This window comes from Uranotaenia lowii, chromosome 2, assembly GCF_029784155.1.
Source record: "Uranotaenia lowii strain MFRU-FL chromosome 2, ASM2978415v1, whole genome shotgun sequence".
Lineage (NCBI taxonomy): Eukaryota > Metazoa > Arthropoda > Insecta > Diptera > Culicidae > Uranotaenia > Uranotaenia lowii.
The window spans coordinates 21,935,847-21,959,931 of NC_073692.1; the positions used below are offsets into that span (position 1 = coordinate 21,935,847).

The 24,085-nt window shown below is 31.4% G+C and overlaps 1 protein-coding gene across 1 annotated transcript in view; it reads right to left on the reverse strand.

The window, feature by feature from the left end:
- LOC129741144 (potassium voltage-gated channel protein Shaw-like) overlaps positions 1–24,085 on the reverse strand; it is a 178,145-nt gene that overhangs the window by 106,628 nt on the left and 47,432 nt on the right. Inside the window, exons 4-5 of the mRNA XM_055732851.1 lie at positions 15,255–15,404; positions 5,967–6,099 (exon numbers count right to left, since the gene is read on the reverse strand). Of these exons, the coding sequence (XP_055588826.1) occupies positions 5,967–6,099; positions 15,255–15,404 (283 nt within the window). The remainder of the gene's footprint in view (positions 1–5,966; positions 6,100–15,254; positions 15,405–24,085) is intronic.

The following is a 24,085-nucleotide window of genomic DNA, read 5'->3' on the forward strand; positions in this document are numbered from 1 at the left end:
CTCTCTCAAACCAGGAAGGTACATACATATATTTATGTACCCCAACATATCTCAATCTGGAGCCGGAAAATATGCAGCAGAATCGTTTGGCGCCGCGCTTCTCTGTGGCAGTTGCAAAGCCCGAAGGCTAATTTGTTGAGTAGATTAAAACCGGGAAACCCTACCGACTTGCCCCTCTACTTGGTTGTAGCTTTCTCCCCGGTTTTCAGCCTTTTCTCGGTGAAGTTTCTTTCCTCCGCCATGACGTGTTTTGCATTCAACAGCAAAGCTCTTTTGTAGCGAAATAATCGCCATTGGCCATTTGCGAAGTTGCTGCTGTTGCTGAATGAGTTACCAATTCGAATTAGTGAGAAAATCAACAAATGGACGGTTTTTGTTGCAGCATTAGCATGATTTAATTTCTTGAGTATTGTGATGATTCATTCATTTGAATATGAAAAGTTTTGGTTCATACCCAATAGAAACTGATTTTTTGAATGAATAATATTGTTGAGTATATTATTATTTTTATATGAATACATAACTCACGAAACGAAAAGCGGAAAGAATGTTCATAAAAAATTCACATCAAACATTAAAAAGCAAAGAAAATAAAAAAAAATAATGAGAGTTAAAAAAAATTAAAAATACAAAAATAAAAAAAATAAAAAAAAATGACAAAAATGACAAAAATGACAAAAATGACAAAAATGACAAAAATGACAAAAATGACAAAAATGACAAAAATGACAAAAATGACAAAAATGACAAAAATGACAAAAATGACAAAAATGACAAAAATGACAAAAATGACAAAAATGACAAAAATGACAAAAATGACAAAAATGACAAAAATGACAAAAATGACAAAAATGACAAAAATGACAAAAATGACAAAAATGACAAAAATGACAAAAATGACAAAAATGACAAAAATGACAAAAATGACAAAAATGACAAAAATGACAAAAATGACAAAAATGACAAAAATGACAAAAATGACAAAAATGACAAAAATGACAAAAATGACAAAAATGACAAAAATGACAAAAATGACAAAAATGACAAAAATGACAAAAATGACAAAAATGACAAAAATGACAAAAATGACAAAAATGACAAAAATGACAAAAATGACAAAAATGACAAAAATGACAAAAATTACAAAAATTTCAAGAATTACCAAAATTACAAAAATAACAACAAGTATAAAAATTACAAAAATTACAAAAATTAGAAAAATTACCAAAAATACAAAAAATCCAAAAATTACAAGAAATACAAAAATTACAAAAATTACAAAAATCACAAAATAACTGAAAAAAGAAAAAAATTACACAAAATCATTCAAAAGAATGTGAAATTTAAACAAACACAAGACAAAATATTATTTAAATAAAAAAAATAAGACTTAAATATGACAAATCATGAAAATAAAAAATAATTGGAGAGACGAAAATGTACAAAAATATATTTTAATGTACATAATGAGAAAAATCTGATAAAATAAAAAATAAGTACAACAAAGCTTAGACAAATATTGAATAAAATTAATTCTGATTAAAAACTGAAATGAGAAATGTATGGGGCAAAAAAACACCAAAATTAAGTTATATTGGGACAGAAATAAGAAAAAAAGATAACCTCAAATGAGATAAAACTAACACAAAAGCCAACAGAAAAGCTTAAAAATGCAACGAAATTTGTTAAAAATGTGGGTCAATTATAACAAAGGAAAGGCAAAGCTTGGAAAAAAATTAAAAAAGTAAAGAGAAGAACACATTTTAGGAAATGAAATAAAATTTAAGGAAATCCTGAACATGAACATAATGAGACTTGAAAAGACCATGTTGAGCCAAAAATGAGATAAGATGTAGACAAAATTTGGAATAAGAATTTCAAATGTGTTAAAATTTATTCCACAATCAAAATTAAAAAAAAAAATTGTACAAAATTAATAAGACAGAAATAACACAAAAATTAATCAAATATCTATACTTGATCCTGATCATCATGAATCGTATTTTTAACTCAAACAGAAATGGGAAGGAATGTTGCAAGAATAAAGCAAAATTGAGATAAAATAAGTAAGCAATGAAAAATCAATAAGTCATAATATGGCAAAAATGGGTTAAAAACTTGAAAAGAATAACAAATCAAAGACAAGAGCAGAATGGAAAAAATAAAATAAAACCAATTAGTTCAGAAAGCTTTCATTATAATACTTTCCAGAAATGAGAAAGAAAACGAGAGAAAAATAATACAAATTGAGATAACATGATGTGAAAATAGTAAAAAGTGAGGAAAGGTCAAGAAAAATAAAATAATTATGAGATAAAAATGACACGAATTTTGGATGAAATTGAGAAAATAATAAATATCTATAGATATAAATCAGTCAAAAATCTGTATTTTAACTAAAGTCTTAAATATTCATTGAAGACCTCATGCATTTTGGATAGACTATGTATATTAGACTGAATCAGTTTGGGAAAATTTTTGTCTTTTTAAAACCTTGGAGCCTTAAAATTTTGTTTCGGTACAAAATTCATCCATCATTTTTTACAAAAATTTTAAGTTACGTTGACATGAGTAAATTTGAACTTTTATATTTGTTGAAAGTTCAAATTTACTTATTTTAAAGTTACTTGAAAATTATAAAATAATGTCGAATGTCGAATACTTTGTTCTGAAAAATCACAACCTGCCTACCTGGTGCGCGATTTTTCATATATTTTTCAAAGGTATATGGATTTTTGTTATAATCTGTTTGAACTTATTTATTTGAATAAAAAAATTGCACCAAATGGCTGCAAAATGTCTACTGCCACAGGAATTGGCATATCCTCAATGAGTTTTGTATGACTACGTTTTCAAAGAGAACAATATGAATGAATGAAACTATGATTCCCGGGAAGGACACTCTACGGGTGTAATGAATAAACCCCATAGCATTTTTTTTTAATTTTTTAATTTTTCATTTTTCACTTCGAACCGTTTTCTAGAAATTATCCACTACATTTCAGACTTCATAGTTCATTATCTGTTCATCAACCTGATAGAAATTTCCACTGCTTTAATAAAATATCAAAATGAGAGGGATATTCGAAACAATTCCCATATTTTCCGCGAAAAACTCCTAAAAACTGCGGTGGCATCTGGTGTTGAACCAAAAAACACCACCATCCAGCCAGAGCTCATGGGCAACCAATTGCGGAAGCAAAGCAGGAAAAGAACTCCACAGAAAAAAGTCCGACAACCGACTGTTGAATGTTTTGGCTCCAGGTCTAGCGCCAGTGCCCATTTGTCTGTGTTTGTGTGTGTCAGAAATTTTCCAGAATGAATAAATTAAACTGCTGCTTTCGCTACCCATTTCTCATCCATTGCTTGGCAGCAGCAGCAACGAAGGAAGTTCCTGGTTGGTCGTAACAACTTTTGCTCCTCATGGTAGCTAATCCAAACGGAACTGAGTTAAGCCGCCGCTGCCGCCGGCTGGAACTGAAGTTAACGGATTGGATTAAAAAAATATTTCATCACCACTCAAACATTTTTATGTAGTTCGACAATCATCTGGTCCGGTTGGTTTTCATTCAGACCTGAAGACCACTTTTCGCCCGCATCTGGATATTCGGGCTGGATTATTCGGCTTTTAAGTTAAAATTTTAAATTATGCATAAACCACCGGCGGCGGACGGAATGAATTCAGTTGATCTGATGGTTTAAGGGTTACCAGCTTCGAAAATTGTCAAAATTGTCAAAATTGTCAAAATTGTCAAAATTGTCAAAATTGTCAAAATTGTCAAAATTGTCAAAATTGTCAAAATTGTCAAAATTGTCAAAACTGTCAAAATTGTCAAAATTGTCAAAATTGTCAAAATTGTCAAAATTGTCAAAATTGTCAAAATTGTCAAAATTGTCAAAATTGTCAAAATTGTCAAAATTGTCAAAATTGTCAAAATTGTCAAAATTGTCAAAATGGTCGAAATTGTCAAAATTGTCAGAATTGTCAATATTGTCAAAATTGTCAAAATTGTCAGAATTGTCAGAATTGTCAATTTTGTCAAAATTGTCAAAATTGTCGAAATTGTCAAAATTGTCAAAATTGTCAAAATTGTCAAAATTGTCAAAATTGTCAAAATTGTCAAAATTGTCAAAATTGTCAAAATTGTCAAAATTGTCAAAATTGTCAAAATTGTCAAAATTGTCAAAATTGTCAAAATTGTCAAAATTGTCAAAATTGTCAAAATTGTCAAAATTGTCAAAATTGTCAGAATTGTCAAATTGTCAAAATTGTCAAAATTGTCAAAATTGTCAAAATTGTCAAAATTGTCAAAATTGTCAAAATTGTCAAAATTGTCAAAATTGTCAAAATTGTCAAAATTGTCAAAATTGTCAAAATTGTCAAAATTGTCAAAATTGTCAAAATTGTCAAAATTGTCAAAATTGTCAAAATTGTCAAAATTGTCAAAATTGTCAAAATTGTCAAAATTGTCAAAATTGTCAAAATTGTCAAAATTGTCAAAATTGTCAAAATTGTCAAAATTGTCAAAATTGTCAAAATTGTCAAAATTGTCAAAATTGTCAAAATTGTCAAAATTGTCAAAATTGTCAAAATTGTCAAAATTGTCAAAATTGTCAAAATTGTTAAAATTGTCAAAATTGTCAAAATTGTCAAAATTGTCAAAATTGTCAAAATTGTCAAAATTGTCAAAATTGTCAAAATGGTCAAAATTGTCGAAATTGTCGAAATTGTCAAAATTGTCAGAATTGTCAATATTGTCAAAATTGTACAAAATTGTCAAAATTGTCAAAATTGTCAGAATTGTCAATATTGTCAAAATTGTCAAAATTGTCGAAATTGTCAAAATTGTCAAAATTGTCAAAATTGTCAAAATTGTCAAAATTGTCAAAATTGTCAAAATTGTCAAAATTGTCAAAATTGTCAAAATTGTCAAAATTGTCAAAATTGTCAAAATTGTCAAAATTGTCAAAATTGTCAAAATTGTCAAAATTGTCAAAATTGTCAAAATTGTCAAAATTGTCAAAATTGTCAAAATTGTCAAAATTGTCAAAATTGTCAAAATTGTCAAAATTGTCAAAAATTTCAAATTGTCAAAATTTTTAAAAATTTTCAAAATTGTCAAAATTGTCAAAATTGTCAAAATTGTCAAAATTGTCAAAAATGTCGAAATTGTCAAAATTTTAAAAATTGTCTAAGTTGTCAAAATTTACAAAATCGATAAAATTGTCAAATATTCGAAATAAAATCTCGAGCCTCATCAAATTCTTTAACGATTTTTATGCTGAATTTGATTTTATAACATGTTGAAAACATTTAAGTGTGATAGAAAAAAAACAATTCTGAAGTTTTTTTTTGAAGCCAAAAGTATGGTTTGGTCACCCTACAAGTTGGAATCAAAACGGGGGCTGTTAGCTCGAGTAGAGAGCTGATCTCTTGAAAATCTACCTAACAACCGACAAACTGACGTAGCACAACTGCGAGCGAACCTAATTTAATATTCTTCTGTAAGTTTTTACTATTTAATTAGAAGTAAAAGCAGTCCTCCTCGTCTTCTTCCCGTGTTGATGAGTTTTTCCAAGGAAATGACTCGGAAGGTGCGTTTCGAATGGCTCTTTTTACGAGTTTTTCGGATGTTTGAGTTTGTGAATAAATTTTCAAATGATAATTCTTCCGCGCTACCACACTGCAGAGAAATTAAAGTATAAAGTCAAAAGTCGTTGATGGCTGGAGGATCACAATACTTGACCTAGAACGGATAATTGGTTCCTTATTGACGTTGATGCCATAACTACTAGGCTAAGGTTTGTCTCTTATAAATTGTACGTTTCAAGAATCCATTTTTATTTTCAATTAAAAAAACAAATGTTAAAATATTTTGGGCATCAACCAATCTAGGTCTAGATCTTGATTGAAGTTTTTTTTCCTTAATTTGAGAAAAGATATTTAAAAATTGTCAAGCAATTACCTGAGTGTCTCGATGCACGCTGTAGGTCGACCAGCAGCACGGTTCCACCTGGTTTGAGTCGAGGCCCCAGAACTCCAGCTCCTCCTCGAAAAGTGGCCCGCAGACATCGGTTGGATAGTGTAGCTTGCCGGTGCTGAGCATTTTGAGGTGGAAAAACAGAGTACAAAATAGAGAAAAAAACAAACACATAAATGGCGAGAAAAAGTGGAATAAATTCGTTTTGATAAGCGAGTGTCACGGGACTCTACACCAGCACGAGGTTGCAAATAGAGCTGACTTCTCTTCCATAGGAAGGAAGGATTTGCCAGCTTCCTGACAAAGACAAAATGTAATTCATATAGATGGAAGGGAGAGAAACTCGTGGGGAGTGTGAATACTAAGTCGCCATTTCTTTTTTTCCCCCCATCTCGTGGCTTTGCTCGTGTGGATTGAAAAGAACATAATTGCGTTCGTGTTGTATGAAAGGAGTGAAATAAATCACGGAAATTTTCTTCTTCAAGTACAATCATGGAACTTGGCACGGACAAGGAAACATAGTTTCTCTGAATTGCTTGTACTCTTAGCATTTGCAACTACTTGTTGGGGTAATGTAAGTCAGATTAATTATTACGGTCTGGTTGTTTTGCTCGTACTTCGTTTGGGTTGATGAAATGCGTTAAAGTTAATGAACGGTTTTTGTGATTTAATCAGGTAAGCTTGTGTAGAAGCAAAAAAAAAGTTCAACTTAACAGCGTCGAACGGGTTTCGAAATTCAAATTTAGCTAAGAATTATAAATATACAAAAATAAACAATAAAAAAGGAAAGCAATTTTTAACACCGATTCTCACTCAAGATTACCACACAAACTAAAAAAAAAATGGACTGATAAAAAAAAACAAAATTTTCAATTCATATCACAATGAAAGTTTGAAATTTTCGATAAGTCATTGAATTTTCTTTTCAAAATGATGTACTTTAATCTGTTCTAGAATTTTTTTTCAAAGGAATTCTTAAGCTAATTTAAAATAAACGTTTCCAAAACACAGAGCTTAAAAAAAATCTGAATTCTAAAATAAATGTCCAATCAGGTAGGAAACTCACCATGATTAGTTGTTGGGAAAATGATAATTGTTAATTTTTCTTCAATCTAATTAAAAAAAAAAATTCATCGCGATTGAAAATGTTAATTTTCGATAACTGAAAAAAACAATTTGAACTTTAAAGAATTTATTCAATGATTGATGGTTTAAAATTTGATAAAAAGAAGAATACATAAATGTATTTATTAATTTTTGATAAGTGCCAGCGAAATAAGTAAGAGATAAAACTTATTTATAGAAAAATCCTCCAGTTATAAAACTAAATGGCTTAAAAAATTCATTTTTAAAAATCAAAATAATAGTTTCATGTTCAATTATACTTACGAGGAAATGTTGGGATATGGGTAATTTCGTGAATGATCAATGAAAACTGATAAAAATTGAAAAATATGGAGTTCCAAGTTACAGCAAATATTGAAAGAACAAAGCGAATACAAAGTAAGTTAACATTTCGCATAAAAATTAAGTTAAAAAGTCGCTACTTCAAATAATGTTTCAAAGTTTATAAGATTAATTCAAAAATCATGTTCGATTCATAAAAAAAGATTCGATCTAAAAAAAATTATTAAAAAAAATTAAAAAGTTTTTTAATCTTCAATCACATGTTTTAAAGTTAAAATTACAAGCTCTGAGTATTTTATCACTTCCGATTGAAATATTGGGTCTTAGAAAGAACAAAAGGTTGAAACTATGTTTTCTCATTAAAAATTTTGATTTAAGGGCTTATGTGTCAAGTACAGAAAAATTCAGAATTTAAAAACAAAATCAAATTTGTTAAAATTATATTTTAAATTTTAAAAAGTTGGACTAAAAACTCGGCAAGTCAATTAAAGAATTGGAAAAAAAACTGGACTTTAAATTCGATAAATTTAAAAATATGAAAATGAAAAAGTTAAGTTTTTTAAAACATTTCAGAAGGTTTTTTTAATAAACACGTCTCACTATAAGAATTTACATAATTTGATTAATGGCTCAAGGCAGCAGTCTTTTGGTTCTTTTTTTTTTATTGATTAATTTGATAGATTTTAGCGTTATGAACTCGAATCTTTTATCATATTTGGTCGAATCGGAAAAAAATCTGATTCTGTTTATCATACTTCATCCAATTATGGGATAATATTATGATGAACATAATGCATGATCTAATGATTGTAAAATTCAACAATTTTAAAAAATGCAAAGATATCTTCAAAAGTATTTTTGACATAACTGCAGTAAGTGTACAAAAAACTTGATTTCATTTAACAGATTTGTTGACACCTGCAAGATTACATGTTGGCTAAAAAATATCTAAAATTCAGTATAGTTTAAAGCTTCTTGAAAATTTGATAAATTAGAAAAAGTAAAAAAACATAAAACTACTATAACTTTTGCGCCAAACTCAAAATTACTTGAATTCGTGAGGAAAGTTGATAATTCATTCAATACTTTTATTTGATTCGAGTTTTTGTATAAACAGTGCAGAAATTTCTCAAATAGTTTTACTTATTTTCAAAAGACAATTTAACAACAAAAGCTAATAGAAACATTGCATATTCAGATTCAGGGTACCCAAATTAGTCGAAAATACCTTTTAAATTCATTGCATCTCAGAAAAATATAAATTTTGTAGCCTTATGTGAATTATGTGTAGTGTTGACCGTTTAGAAAAACATTAAAACATGTAATTAAATTTAGCCGGAATCGGTTTCTTGCAGCAATGCCTGTCTTTCAAACCTTGTTTTCAATTATTTAAATATATTTTTAAAAAGTTTGAATGTTCTGAATTGTAAACAAAAAAAATCATCTCGAAAAATTACCTAAATGCCGGCGATTAAAATCCATTATCAAAACTAATAAAATCGGAAATATTTCATAAAATTTAAGAAAAAACACATAAGAAAGAAATGGATCGAAATGAAACACATTAAATGTATAAAACTAAAATCATTCCCCTATTGAAATACGGACATGGCGAGCACTTAGAGCTTACACTCGATATAAGCATGGAGTTTAGTAAACGAATGCGAGCATAATAGTTGCAAAATATTCCTCAAATAGCCTTTCTGTGACACGTCAATCGAATCACTCAGTAAAATAGAGCCTCAAACAGCCTCCCATGGACTTGAATTTCCAAAAAAAAAAAATCTCAAATGGCCTTTTTAAAGACACTTCAATTACATCCATTCAGTATAAAAGTTACAAATTGGGTCTCAAATAGTCTTCTATGGACTTGAAGTTCCAAAACATTCCTCAAATAGCCGAGACATGTTCGCCATTTCATGGATATGAAATGTGAACGAACATCACAAAAGAATGACACACATGAATTAAATATCAAGATGAACTCAAGAATTAGTATAATTTTATGCTTAAAAGATATAAACATGAAATTCCAATTTTTTTAAACCAATATTATTTTAACTGATGTTTGATTTACATGCCGTTTCGTCATGTTTTCTTGTAATAATTAACACGCATCTTCGATTATCGGGTACTAAATGTCTGAAAGTTTTTTTTCTTCTTACATGATTTAAGTGTCAGGTATGCAAGTTACAGCAAGTTTTTTCATGTTGCAAGAAAGTGGTAGATATTTTGACGCATGAAGAACATTTTGAACGCATTTTTTTCCAAAATCAACTTCAGCTTTTTTTTAAACTTTATCCAATTTCACATGCAGTGATGCAAAAATAGTTGGATTTTATCATATACGGCGAAAACAGAAACAATGTTGAAAAAAAGTTGACGGCAGCAGATTTTTTGCTGTGTAAAATTTTTCAAAATGTGCTGTAAATTATAGTCTATAAGTGTCAAAATTTTCAACACTTTCTTGCAACACGAGTGAACTTGCTTTTAACGATTATAGATAGAAGTGGTTTCAAAACAAGAAGGTGCCATTCATTAATATATCTGTGACAACTTATTAGGAGTTTCTTGAAAACAGTTTTTCACTTTCCGAGCATTAATTTGTAAAAGAAAAACAAAATGAAAATTCAAATGTTATAAATCGAAATATATGAGAATCGATCTTCAAGAGAAAGCATACTTAGCTTAGCTCGGTTGACTACTCATATCAACTTTAAATCATTGAACTCGAAACGCTCCATTTAGAATGATTTTTTTAAATCGAAGATCTCCAAGTGAAAGTATACTTCTTCTTCTTCTTCTTCTTCTTCTTCTTCTTTTACCAACATGGCCAAAACATGTAAGCATCCTGGAAAATGAAAGGACTTGCATCCTTCATTTTTCTTTTCAACGTAATCGCTGTTACATGTAAACATGCATTGCAGAGATTACTACGGCCAGGCCAACCATTTGGTAAACACCGCGAAAGATACTGGAGCAAAGGGAGGAATGAAGCGTGGAGATCCCTGCCAAACGCTTCATATGCAATTTTTAATTGATAACATATTTCATAGTATAAAGATCATTTAGCTATAATTAAAAATCACTTTTTTTTTATTCGAACACGAATGCCAAAAGGTTGGTTAAAATATCCCAAATAAAATAAATAATAATTTTAATAACTTTTTTAAATTATGATTTGTCACTCGTCCGTGATAATAATGATACTCTGAAAATTGACATAAATTGATTAGTAAGAAATAGTTGTAGAATGTGAGAGGTGGATCTAAATATCGAAAACATGAGATACAAGATACGTTTATTCTGGAATAATAGAGCTATATTTACTACAATGAAATTTATTAAAAGTGATAAATTCGATACGTAATAAGCAGAAGCTGAAAATGGGATGACAAAAATAAAAGATATATGAAACTTTTTGGTTTGTTTTGTCACGGAAACACAGCTTTTCAAATTTACCACTTTCCGAAGCGATCCTATTGATGCATTAAACTTAGTTATTATTAATTCAAAAAAAAATAAGAATTTGCCTTTGTTGAATTTATACATAAGTCTGATAATTTCAAATTGTTATCCATTGAGCTGAAAACTAACGTGCCGTTATGGGGCCAACTTTTTCTGAAATAAAAACTGTTCATTATCAAATCATTATGAAATATTTACCTACAAAAAACCCTTCATTAGAAACATACTTCAAGGAGCTTTATGCAGAAACGCCGAAATATATTCTGCTAAAATTAACCTACACACAACTTTTTCATCCCTTGTGAAATATTTCGCAGCTTGTATAGAAAAATATAACTGTCATTCTTCTAAGATTTTGGATGTTACAAAGATCTCCTAGTGAAAGTATATTACGAAAAATACTCAAACACAAACCAATAATGTAAATAAAGCACGATACTACATTAAGAAAACTACTTTAAACTGTCGAAAGCTACTGTAATGCCCAAATATGAATTTTATAAGTATTACAGTACTCGTTTGTTATTCGGACCGAAGGGTGCGTCAATTATTGATACACTGTCGAAGATTCAGTTATGAGGAGTGACTGGGAGGAGGACTGAGAAAAACTTAATTTGATGTGTTTTAAAAACTATTTACAACCATTTGATAACAAATAATTTTTAAAGAACAGTATTTTATGACAGCACAGACGAGCAAAACAAACCTTCGATGAATGGACAGGAAAGTGTCCAAACAGTGAAATTTATAAAAAAAATCATTTGTATTAATTCAACAAAACGTTTGATTACTAACTGAAATCGGTTTTGAACTCAGCTCTAAATAACGTCCGATTAACAAGCGATTTCTGCATTATTTTTTAAAGAACTGTTGAATTTAGTTTAAATTTGGTCGCAATTGTGCGTTGCCAATAAAACGAAAGGACCTGTTTTTGTGATTACAATTTACATTTTTATCGTACTAAACCAACACAAAACTCATTAATAATATATTTTTCTCAATTTTCATAATATTTATATTTTAGGAGATCAAAGTGATTCCAATCAACCATACACAGCAAAAAAATTAATGCGATATTACATCAAATACCTGCACATAACTTGAGTCGCAAAAGGTACCTAATTTTACATTGTCTTGATGTACCCGGCTGTTTGGAGACGAAGAATACGTTTCTTACCGCTTATCCATATGGGCCAAATTTCCTAAAAAATGAAATCTAATGAAATTGGTTTTTGAAGCTGTGGGTTTGCTCATATTTTAAATTAATTTTGGTAGTTCTTACAAGCCAAACAAATATAGCTGAGGTCCAAGGCTGGATTAAAGGGGGGGCAAAAGGGGCAATTGCCCCGGGCCCCCCGCCTCAGGGGGCCCCCCCGAGGGAAAAAAAGTTTTAACATTACTTTTATCATACTACTACAAATCCATGAAAAGAAATCAATACTAGAAAATCTGGATGAAAACTTGAAATTTAAAAACTAAAGAGCTCCCGTGAAATAACATCTAGATTAGATTTTGTCTTGAAAAAGTTAAGGGGGCCCCCTAGAGTAAGCAGTGAAGGAGCTCTCCAACATTTTGCGAGCTAAGAATATCAAAATCTTCTGAACAAAACCGAATTAGAATTTTTTTTTTTTTAAGTATGAGGCAAAACACCTCAAATTTTCATTTTTTTATTGAAACATATCAGTTCAGATATTCAGTACAGAACAGGTAATATAAAGAAAAAACATCCCCTCATTTTCATTACATTCAAACGTCTTGCACAACATTAATGTTTGTTTTTACGTTAAATTTCCAGGTTATGGTTTACTGCACTAAAATAGCAGCTAATTTCGCATTATGACAAACATTTCAGAATTTTACCCGGGCAGTATCCGGGTTAGTACCGCGTATTATAATAACTTTTCACCTTTCAATCATTATTATTGCAACTTTCATTGGTTTTTAAATTATAAACCCTTTCACTCCCTATTTTTGAAATTAAAATATTTAAAAAAATGTAGTTGCTTAAATTGGACCAATCGACAGTACAGGGTTTCTTTATTGAATTTCCATCCAAATTTCTGTCTTAGACTTGAAATTTGTATTGGAACATTTTCAACAGATTCAACCAAAATTTTATCATCTACTGAAGTGAATATCCTGAATTAAATATATCATTTTCCGAATGATCATTCTCAAATTATTATAAAAAAGATCTGATAGTTGAGTTGCTAGTAAAAAAATTGAGTGATTTTCTTAATATGAATATTTCTATGATCCTAATCTTATCTTTTTCCAGATTCAATTCATTGGGATTTTCAAATTTCGTGTTGTTTCTTCAGTTAGATACTGAAGTTCAGTTTCAAAATTTTTCTGAATTTTGAAAATTCAGGATCTTTGTTTAAGGTACTAAGCTCATTTGGATTCCTTATCTGATTTTTTTCAATGATAACTGATTCTGTGTTTTAAAGATTCAATCTTTAATCTCAATTTTTTTTTCAACCGATCATTTTTGCACTAACACTCCTAAAAAAAAATTATCTGATGAGAATGATGTTTAAAAACATCTCAGGAATATATTTTTTTTGTGTTTCAAAGACATAGAATTGAAATTAACATTTGGTGCAATTTCTGCTTTAACTCTGATTGTAATTTTGTATCTTTTTTTAAATTTAATTCATATTTTGTTTCTCAAAACTTGATTGGAAATTATGATTTAGATTTGAAACACTGAATTTTGGTTCTGAATATAACGTGGTTTAAAGTTTTGAATCTTATACTCTTATATCTGTATCTCTATGGAATGTGGATTTAATTATTTTGTTTATTTTTTTTGAAATTTTGTTTTCTTTGTTTCAAATCTTCATGATACTTCCTAACTGTCACTTGAAAAATATTTCTGGAATAATTACAAACCAAACGATCAATGATGATATGAAAGTCATTTATAATATCTATCCGGTCATTTAAATTAGAGAATTTTAGTTGGTGATAAAGGTTTAAAAAAATGAGAATTAAATTTTGCATATTGCAGCTTACCTAAATAGCTAAATACCTAAATACGCAGACAACATGGCTATTTGATGATAGTATACTGCACTCATCTCCAGTTTTTTTACACCTTTGAAAGGTTTTATATTTTCTGGGTAGCAGTTGAAAAAAATCGAATTATAGGGGCCCCCCTAGAAAAATTTCCCCGGGCCCCCCGATGGCTTAATCCGGCCCTGCTGAGGTCCGTAATCCGTTTCTTAACTTTTTAAATGAAATCAAATTTGAACGTCAACAAAGGAAAACATTGACTACTTGATGCGATTTCACATAGAATGTTGTGATATTACACTTCACGACGTATTCGTGTTGTGTACATCATTCAGATGTATTATTGCAACAGAAATCTGTTATCCCCAGAAATTACATCGTCCATCGTTACATTTTTTTTTGCTGTGTAAACAAGGTTTCCGAAAAAAATTTGTGTTTTAGCGAATAAAAACTGACTTTTTGTGATTTTACACTGATATTCTGTGATTGTTTTATGTGAAGAAAAAAAAACATCGTTATTGTCATCAAAAACTGGGCTTTTGATAGGTCTCAGTTGGCAAGTCAGCTGTCTTCCTTTTTTCAATAACTGTCCACCAATTGCGAATGCCATAAATATTGTAAAACGACATTAACCGAAACAAACAAAAACTAAACAATCATGATAAATTGTCTTTTTTACATTTTTATAAGAAAAATTCATTAACATTGAAAACCTCTTATCGTAATATGATAGACCCAATAAAAAAATCCAAAATTTATAATGACGTTAAAAACTATAATTTTGAAAATCTGTACACAATTTAAAAAAATCTGTGAAATCTGTGAATATTAACGAAATTCTGTGTTCTATGACTCAGATTCTATGATTTAAATTTGCTCAACATTTTTATAAAATTATAGATTTTTCAGTAATTACGGCAATATTGACCATGGGTCACATATTTACGAAAATGAAGGCTTTGAAGTTACACGTCAATTTAAAGTTTTTTTTTGTAAATTCGATATATCTTATAGCATAGGTAGTATTTTTTGTATTATTGTTCAAAAATTCCAAAACTCATAGAAAAAAGCACTGTTGATCTATTTCTTTTGAGTAGCAGAGTATCAAGAGAAAAGGCAAGGAACAGGAAACTCTTAACGGTTGAATTTAAGAAACTATGCATCGTCCGTTATTTGTCTCCCAAGAGTGCGCTCTCTGGAGCCTCTTTTATAAAGATCTTTTAACACAATAGCAACAAGTTATAATTGAACATGCAATTTCTTGAATTAAACTGAACAAACTTATTCATTTCATTAAACAAATGTTCAATGAGCTTTGGAGATAATTTGTCAAAACGTGTTAATTCCCACTTAAAAATTCCCCAAGAAAAAAAAACTTACCGATAATAGTTAAGCACCTGGGCGAAAACTCCCGGATGCCGATCGAAAAAGTACTCATTTAGGATCGGGTCGTAATTGGCGAGGGCTTCCGTTAGCCGGGACAGGCGAGTGGCGGGTATTTTCTTAAGCGTTGCTTTGTAGGTTTCATATCTGGATAAATTTTTCGGTCCATGGATGATGCGAGAGATTTGTTTGTGCAATGTTTTCGACAGAAAATCCGTTCCAATCCGGGGCCATGTTGTGCAGTTTTGAAGAACCATGTTTGTTGGTGGGAGTTTTTTTTTATCATCGTCATCATCCCGAACAAGCCCAAACGGTATCCAGCATCCAGCAGCATTGATCCAAAATAAGAGAGAGAAGGGAGAAAAGATTTTGAAACAACTTTTGATAACATGAACGAAATTGAAAAGAAGCAATATCAACAGTGTGTGTACGGATGGAAACTCGACAACAGAGTAAACATCATCATGAATGCATGTTGTGTACGTTTCACGTGTAGGATTTCGCCACGTCTTGTTTGGCTGTGTTTTTCAGCTGCAAGAAGGTGGTTTTCAGGATTGAGATTGTACCTGTTTTTATCTTTTTTTTAGTGTTTTTTATATGTTAAAAATTCGATCGCTAAATTATGATCAAAGATTAATTGAACAAGTCTGAATTTTCGCTGGCAATCTCAAACCAAATTCAAAATGAGAACCACCCAAGAGTAGGGGGATCAACTTTTCGCCGGAAAGTGTTTAACATTTTACTCCATAATGACAATACTGGTGCTGCTGCCTTCGTTCGGTTTACGAGTTTATCACAGCAAAACTTTTCCCGTTTCACCTGTCCAGATCGTCTTTCGTGTTTGGTTTTATGGGTTCTTCACACCAGTCACCAGCCACGATGATGATGATGGTCCTCGCTCTCTTGTAATAAAAAGGTACACCGTAAGTAGTTACACCTTTTGCTTGAAAACCAGCGCGAAAAGTCAAACCATTTTCAGGGCACTTTTTCAGCTTTCTCCCGGAGCGAGGAGGGAAAACAGAAAAGATTATAAAGTTGAAAATTACTACCGAACAATGTTTTGTCCCCCGTAGCCCAGCAAGACTAAGAACAACAAGTTGGTTGCAAACAGTACGAGGAGGGTGAGAAAATCCGGAAAAATTGGTTTGTGGCTGTTGAACTTTTCTTTCTGTTCACGGCGACACTTGTTTTAATGAAAAATTTGCTTTTATGCCTTTTCGTTGTTGCTACCTGCCTTTCTGCCTGCCGAGGGACGGCAACTTTTTCCGATTATGTCGGATAACAAAAGATTGGTGGTATCAAAAGTTTAAACACAATCAACCTGTTGGCTGGGGGATTGGTTACTATTCTTAGAGAATATGAACGAGAAATTTCTGGTGGAATTGCAAATAATCAGAGAGAAAGTCAATGATTAGATGAAAATGTTCATTTGTCCTTTCGATCAAAATTCAAATTATCAAACAAGAAATATATAAGAAGTCCAACCCGTTAAAATGTGTCTCACTAAAAAATTTTAACAATCAAGAATATCAAAATCAAGACATTGAAATCAAGTTGAACATAAAGCGTATTTTAACTGGTTGGTCGATTAAAAAAAATAACTATAAAAACTTCAGAAAGAGCTAAGGTTATAAGCTTAAAAGAGTTGTGCCATACAATTGAGAGTTCTTCATTTAGAAAAACCAAAACCAAATTCATGAAAATTTCTACAAACCAAACAACCATAACATATATATATATAGAGTATGGTGGGGTAAAAGTACGACCTTAGTGCTATCCCATTTTTGGAAAATTTTGCAGTTGTTTTTCCAAAAAAACAAGAACAGCATTGGATTCCTTAGACTTTTATCTCTCTTCTAAAAAATTACGAAAATCATCGATCGTCGCATTTGATAGCAGTAGTGAAAATGCCTAACTGCTATCGAAACTTACTTTTACCCCACCTCTGGGGCAAAAGTTCGAATGACGTGGGGTAAAAGTACGACCATTCAAAATTCCACAATTCTGCATGAAGTCAGAAGAAAAATTATTTTATATCAATCTATGCTTACAGCAGTAACTTCTGTGTTCGCTTCTGACACAAATCCCATACATAGGGGAACAACCTGCGCGAATTTGGAGTTCTCCAATAATTTTCCATATTCAACAGGTTTACGCAATCCAGTTCTCATCGTATTTGAGCAATTTTTCACGCGAGCAAGTCTTTGCAGAATCAAAAACATGCGCTGCTGTTCCCAGTGAAATTTAGAAAGAAGTTAAAATTTTTCGCTTAGATTTACTTCAGTAGACCCTGTATATCATTCGTACTTTTGCCCCATTTGCAGTTCGTACTTTTGCCTCTTCAAGGCTTCTTGTGATTCACAGTTTATTGTAAAAAACAGAGATATATTAATTAAATTCTCTCTTCGGTATTTGCTAGTGGTTGAAAACAATTAAACAGATAAATTAAGACTTTCATTGAAAGCCAGAATTTTGATTACTCAAACATGTTTGCCGTTATTTTAAATATTACATCATTTGGGCAAAAAATCTGCTTTACCTCATTCTTGGGAGTGTTTTAAATTTTTCCAAATAAAAATTATGTCTGGATGTAGGCAGTTATTATCACTATCAATCCACGCCAGAGTTTTGAATTTTACTGTTCTCGCTTTGTAATAATCTCAAAACGTACTTTTACCCGAGTCGTACTTTTACCCCACCTTACTTGACTAGGGTGGATTTAATTTTAATTATATTAGTTTCAAACAGTAAAAACATGATTCTTCCATGTTATACTGCCTAAAACTAATATAACTAAGCCAAATTAAAAAAGTTAAGCTAATATCATGTTTATCATCAATTTTGATTAATTAGATAAAATAAAAAAATAAAAAAGTGACATAAAAACCGTTCGATTTTGGCAACATTCGACTTTGGCAACATAAAATTTACGTGCGTGTTGCCACAAACGAACGGGGTCTGTATTAGAAATTTTAATCTGCATTAGGGTGTCCCAAAATTGCATAATTTCTGGGAGTCTGGGGGCTCACCCTCCAAATGGTAGATTAGGATGTGCAGAACAAACTTTTGTATGGGGCCGACTAAAAAAAATCATGTTTAGAGGTTCCGCAAGGGTAGTCTATGTAAAAAGTCCACCTTCAAAATATTTGATTTTAATTACATTCTGGGTCCAAAAATTTTCAGAAAATTTAAATATTTTAATTTTTTTAAATTTTGTTTGGGTTAAATACTAAACGTAAAAAATGAAAAATGAACCGAATTCGCATCAAAATTGAAAATAAGTAAGCTATTTTTAAGAAAAAAAATTTTTTTGGTCCAAATATTGTGTATTCAACTGACCAAAATGTTGATTTTTTTTATTTCAATTAAGACTAACTATTTACCTGAAGACTGCAACTTGATTGGACTTAAAACAAAAAAGTTCGGCCACATACAAAAGTTTGTTCCCCACATCCCAATCTTCCATTTAGAGGGTGAGCCCCCAGATTCCCAGAAATTATGCAATTTTGGGACATCCTAATGAAGATACAAATTTCTAATACAGACCCCGTTCGTTTGTGGCAACACGCACGTAAATTTTATGTTGCCAAAATTGAACGGTTTTTTATGTCACTTTTTTATTTTTTATTTATATCTCAAATTAATCAAAATTGATGATAAACATAATATAAGCTTAACTTTTTTTTCCTATTTGGCTTAGTTATATTAGTTTTAAGCAATAAAACATGGAAGAATCATGTTTTTACTGTTTACAACTAATATAATTAAAAATTGCTGCAAATATTGTGTTTTACATTAATTTTGATTAATTTGAAATAAAAATAAAAAATAAAAAAAGTGACCAACTGTCTTTTTTGGATGTTGTCAAAAACTAACGGATTTGCTCGGATGTTGCCAAAATCAAATGCTGCCAAAATCGAATGTTGCCAAAATCGAACGGGGTCTGTATATTGACAAAAAGTTTGGAACAGGTCCTAAAAAATTCGATTAAAACACTAGACAGGAAATAAACGATTTCAAGACAGCTGTTGAGGCTTGGTATATGAAGACACGAGACATGAGACATGAGACACGAGACATGAGACATGAGACATGAGACATGATACATGAGACATGAGATATGAGACATGAGACATGAGACATGAGACATGAGACATGAGACATGAGACATGAGACATGAGACATGAGACATGAGACATGAGACATGAGACATGAGACATGAGACATGAGACATGAGACATGAGACATGAGACATGAGACATGAGACATGAGACATGAGACATGAGACATGAGACATGAGACATGAGACATGAGACATGAGACATGAGACATGAGACATGAGACATGAGACATGAGACATGAGTCTTATCTCGTCTCACGTCACAAATCTCATGTTCCATGCATCAGGTCTTAACTTCCATGTTTCATGTCTCAAGTTTTATGTCTCAAGTCTCATGTCTTAAGACTCATGTCTCATGACACTGGAATCAGGTTTTTCAGGTTCAAAATCCTAGATCTGAGGTTTTAGGTCTCAAATGCCAGGTCCGATGGCAGGTCTCAGGTGTAAGCTATCATGTATCAGGTCTTATTTTCTTGATTTTATTTATTAAATTTAAAACATCCATCTAACATTGCTCACCTGTCATCTATACAAAAACTTTCAAAAATTGCCCACTCAGCCTACTCGACATTCAATCTTGGGCTGAACTCTTTTTAAAAATCTTTCGATACCCGATTACAATAATAAGTTGCGTTATTCTTTTTATAAAACCGATATACTTGCATTCGAAAAATACCCCAGACAACGAAAAATCTCTGGTATAAACTACCAAAAAAATGTAGATAATATTGACCTTTTCAACTATTTATTTTCAAACGAATATTCGGCCGATTTGTCGAAAATTTTCTACCAGATGACATTACTAGATGAAGCAGGGGTCTCTCTGATTTTCAAAATGTCACCAATAGCTGATGACTTGTCGCTTTTGGGGCGTGTATCACCAAAAAGATTAGATTCCGCTGAAATCTGGGACAAAACATGTCGAAACAAGTCCAAGCAATTTGAAATTGCTTATTTCATATCGAATAAGATGTAGGCCGAATAGGAGCGAGATATTTTCAAAAAAGTTGTTGAAAACAACAATGACCTTTAACAATAAGCAAACCTAACTTTCTATCACGCGTGTTCACATGGTAGGTTATTTTAGGACGATTTTTAGATTTGTATAAAAGAGTAAGTCTGAACAAAATCAAAGCATTATTCTAAAACATACTTGAGAAAAAAGAAACTAAATTACTTGAAATTTAATGTTTCCGTTGAATCACAGCAGCAGTGTAAACTTAGGATCAAGGATTAAACGTTTATAAACAAAACATTTCAAAATTATCAAAGAGAATTTTAAGATTTTTATTTGATTTAGTGAAAAATCTGAATAAACCCGGGTAAATTGCGGGAAGTTTAAATCAATATCTGGGCATCCCGGCCTGATTTCACTTATCTCGAATTTTTTATTAGATTTGTGGGCAACCCTGGATGTACCAAGTTAACCTAAAATAAACGATAGGGTAACGGACTTATTCAGGACAAGGGGGCTTAATTTGGACCACCTTGTCTAGCTCTTTTATAAAGCAACTTATCGTGAAAAAATTTGTTGCAATATATTAAGTGCCCGGGTTTCGACTACGTTTGTTAAAAATGTTCATGATTAGTTGCTTTATAAGAGAGTTGAACAAGATAGTCCAAAATAAAACAATACTTGTCAGCATTCTCTTGTACGATCTACAGTGAAAAATACCCGGATATACACTAGATGTTTTACTGAAAGCATAAGTTTTTGATGATTGTGTAGCTCTGTCGGTCTGCTGAAAATTCGGTACACCTATAATAATGATACATATTTAAAAAAAATATTTCGAAAACATCCACTTTTTTCACCTCTACGATTGTGAAAATTCATTGAAATAGATTAAAATCCAACAGAAATTCTTTTCACACAGTATACACTCAGGAACATATACAGTATAATGCAAATTATCCCTTGAAGAAGGCCAATATCGAAGGCCGAAACGTCGGGCAAATTGTAAAATTCAGTAATTTGCTTCCTAAAGACTGAAATGCCAATTAGAAAATAAAGAAAACATCCACTTTAATCCGCGCTTGAGAGTCAATTTGACACTGGGGGAAGTTTGGCAGTTTGTAACTTTATTCGGGTGCATCCAAATTAAAAAATTCTTTTGGACCCTCAATGAATTCTCGAAAACGTTCATTTTGCATCATAAGTTTTATGGACGCCCTGAAAACCCAGAAAACACTCCTTAATCAGACCTTTAGAGTCAATTTGACACACTTCGCTTAAAATCGCATATCTCACTTGTTCCTCAATCATTTTTTTACAAGTTTCTAGTTCGGAAACCTTGTTATGTAACTCAAACATGTTTCTCAGACATTTTTCGCCTACAACATTTCAGTTTTCCGTTTTTAGAAAGTCTAAGAAAAAAACCATGGTTAGGAAAAAAGATTCAGAAAAATAATTTCGCTTAGCGTCAAAACAACTGCAAGTAGAAGTTATAGTGTGCATCATATCTTATATATAAAAAAGGAGGCGTTTTCTTTGTTACAACATCACGTATGAATGATCGGTCGAAATGAAGTGAAATTTGGTATCCGAGGGTTTTTTGGGTCAGAGATGGTTTGTATAATAGTTTCAAGAATCTCACTTTCTATGGAAGGGGGGTCCTCATACAAAATTATCTCTTTTCCACATCTTATATATAAAAATGGAGGCGTTTTCTTTGTAACAACATCACGTATGAATGGTCGGTCGTAATGAAGTGAAATTTGGTATTCATGGGTTTTTCGGGTCAGAGATGATTTGTATAATAGTTTCAAGAATCTCACTTTCTATGGAAGGTGGGCTACTATACAAAATCAACTAGAAACGGGACAAAACTGGAACAGCTTGAAGACGATTTTCACGAAAACTGATTCACGAGCACAAAGTAGTTAAAGAACTGGAAACATTTTCAACGATTTATTAGGGAACGGGTAAAACGAAGTTTACCAGGTCAGCTAGTAGGGTATATTTCTTTTGATTTTTTTAAGAATAAAAAAAACATTGAAATGTGGTGTGAGAACCGTTCTTTCAATCAATGAACCGTCAAAATTATTGAAATCACACCAGATAAGTTTTGAAAAGAGGATTGAGAAGTTTACGCAATGTGGCGCATTTTTTGCATTTTCGATGGTCAAACAAAATACAAAATACAAAATTGTTGACGAATTTTCAAAGGTAGCTGTTTTTCAAACTTTCTGTCAATTTACAATTTCTCAGATTTTCTTGCACTTAAATTCAACTTTGTACTGGAACTTTGAGAATATTTCCGCAAGATTTTTGCAATAAATTTATATTCATCAGAAAGGAAATTTTATACCGATTCTAGGGGTGTTATTACAAAAGTGCTGCAATACTTTACACAAATATGTGTCCTAAAACATAACCTTCAAAATTAGTCCAAATTTTAAATTTGATCGAAGTTATGACAAATTTAGCCGATTGTCCTCCTTCGGCACAAGATCAATATATTTGACTTTTTATCACTCTACCACAGTTTTCACGTAAATAATGGCACGATTTCAGATACACTCAAAATAGAGAATCAACATCTCTAGATCTATTTGAGTGCTTTGCAGGAAAAATGGTCGCAATTGGAAGCAGTTTTCTTTGTATTTTAAGCCATTTATCGAGGCAATCGTTATGAAATACTAACTGATTTGCAGTTTCCACAGATCGTCAGCCAAGTACAGACAAGTACAAAACATCCAATTTTTCTATTTTTTCTTCTTGCTTAAAAAGATTCAGGCTGGAAACCTGTCAGGTGCCCGCCAAACAGTTCGTTATGCTGTCCATTACGAAGTTTTTTCCAAATATCTCCCCGCTAGAGGTCCTAATATTTTGCACACGATTTGACCACCGTATTTTGATAATTTTACCGGAGGGCAGCTGTTTCATCTTGTAGAAATGAAGTGAGCCTGTTTATTTGTCTGCTAGACAAACTAGTCAAAATAAAAGAAAATATCTTTTCTGTTACCTCCCGTATTCTAATTTTCAAATTTCGCATGATAAAACCTCTCAAATCCCTCAAATTCATGAAATACATAATCTTCACTTTTTTCAATTTATGTTTTCACTGTTAGATCCTCTAGGATTCCTTTAACGATTTTCCACATGAATGTTGGTTGAATAATTGATAGCCAGCTGTTTTTGGGTCTCCCACTGGGATTCTCCTGGATTTTTTTCGATCCTGCCCTAAAAATTTTGTCTATTAGCTTCTCATTTGGTCGTTATATTTAAAACCACTTGACAGATTATCACCAAATCTTGTACACGTACACACAATAATAGAGGAGAAAGAGGATACTTGATCCCTGGGGATGCTTCATTAGACTGAGTCGATTTGGGGTCATTTTCGAATTTCTCAAACCCTGGGGTCTCAAAAGCTTCGTTTTGGTCCAAAACTCATCCATGATTTTTTGCAGAATTTTTAAGTAACGTTTACATGAGTAAATTTGGACTTTTAGGTTTGTATGGGAAAATAGAATATTTTGTACTGAAAAATCAACATCATTTTTGTTTCTTCTGTGGAACCGAGCCAGCTGGTGGTTTTTGTGCCAATTTATAAAATTCTTAAAGGAAATTTTCCGCTGAACAACTTTGTCGAAGACCGTAAATTCGTTTCTTATTAGACAAAAAAGTTATTAGCTGTTTAAAAGGAGTATGTCTTTTGGCATTGATAAACAATAAATTCAATTGACACCACTGCTTGTGCCC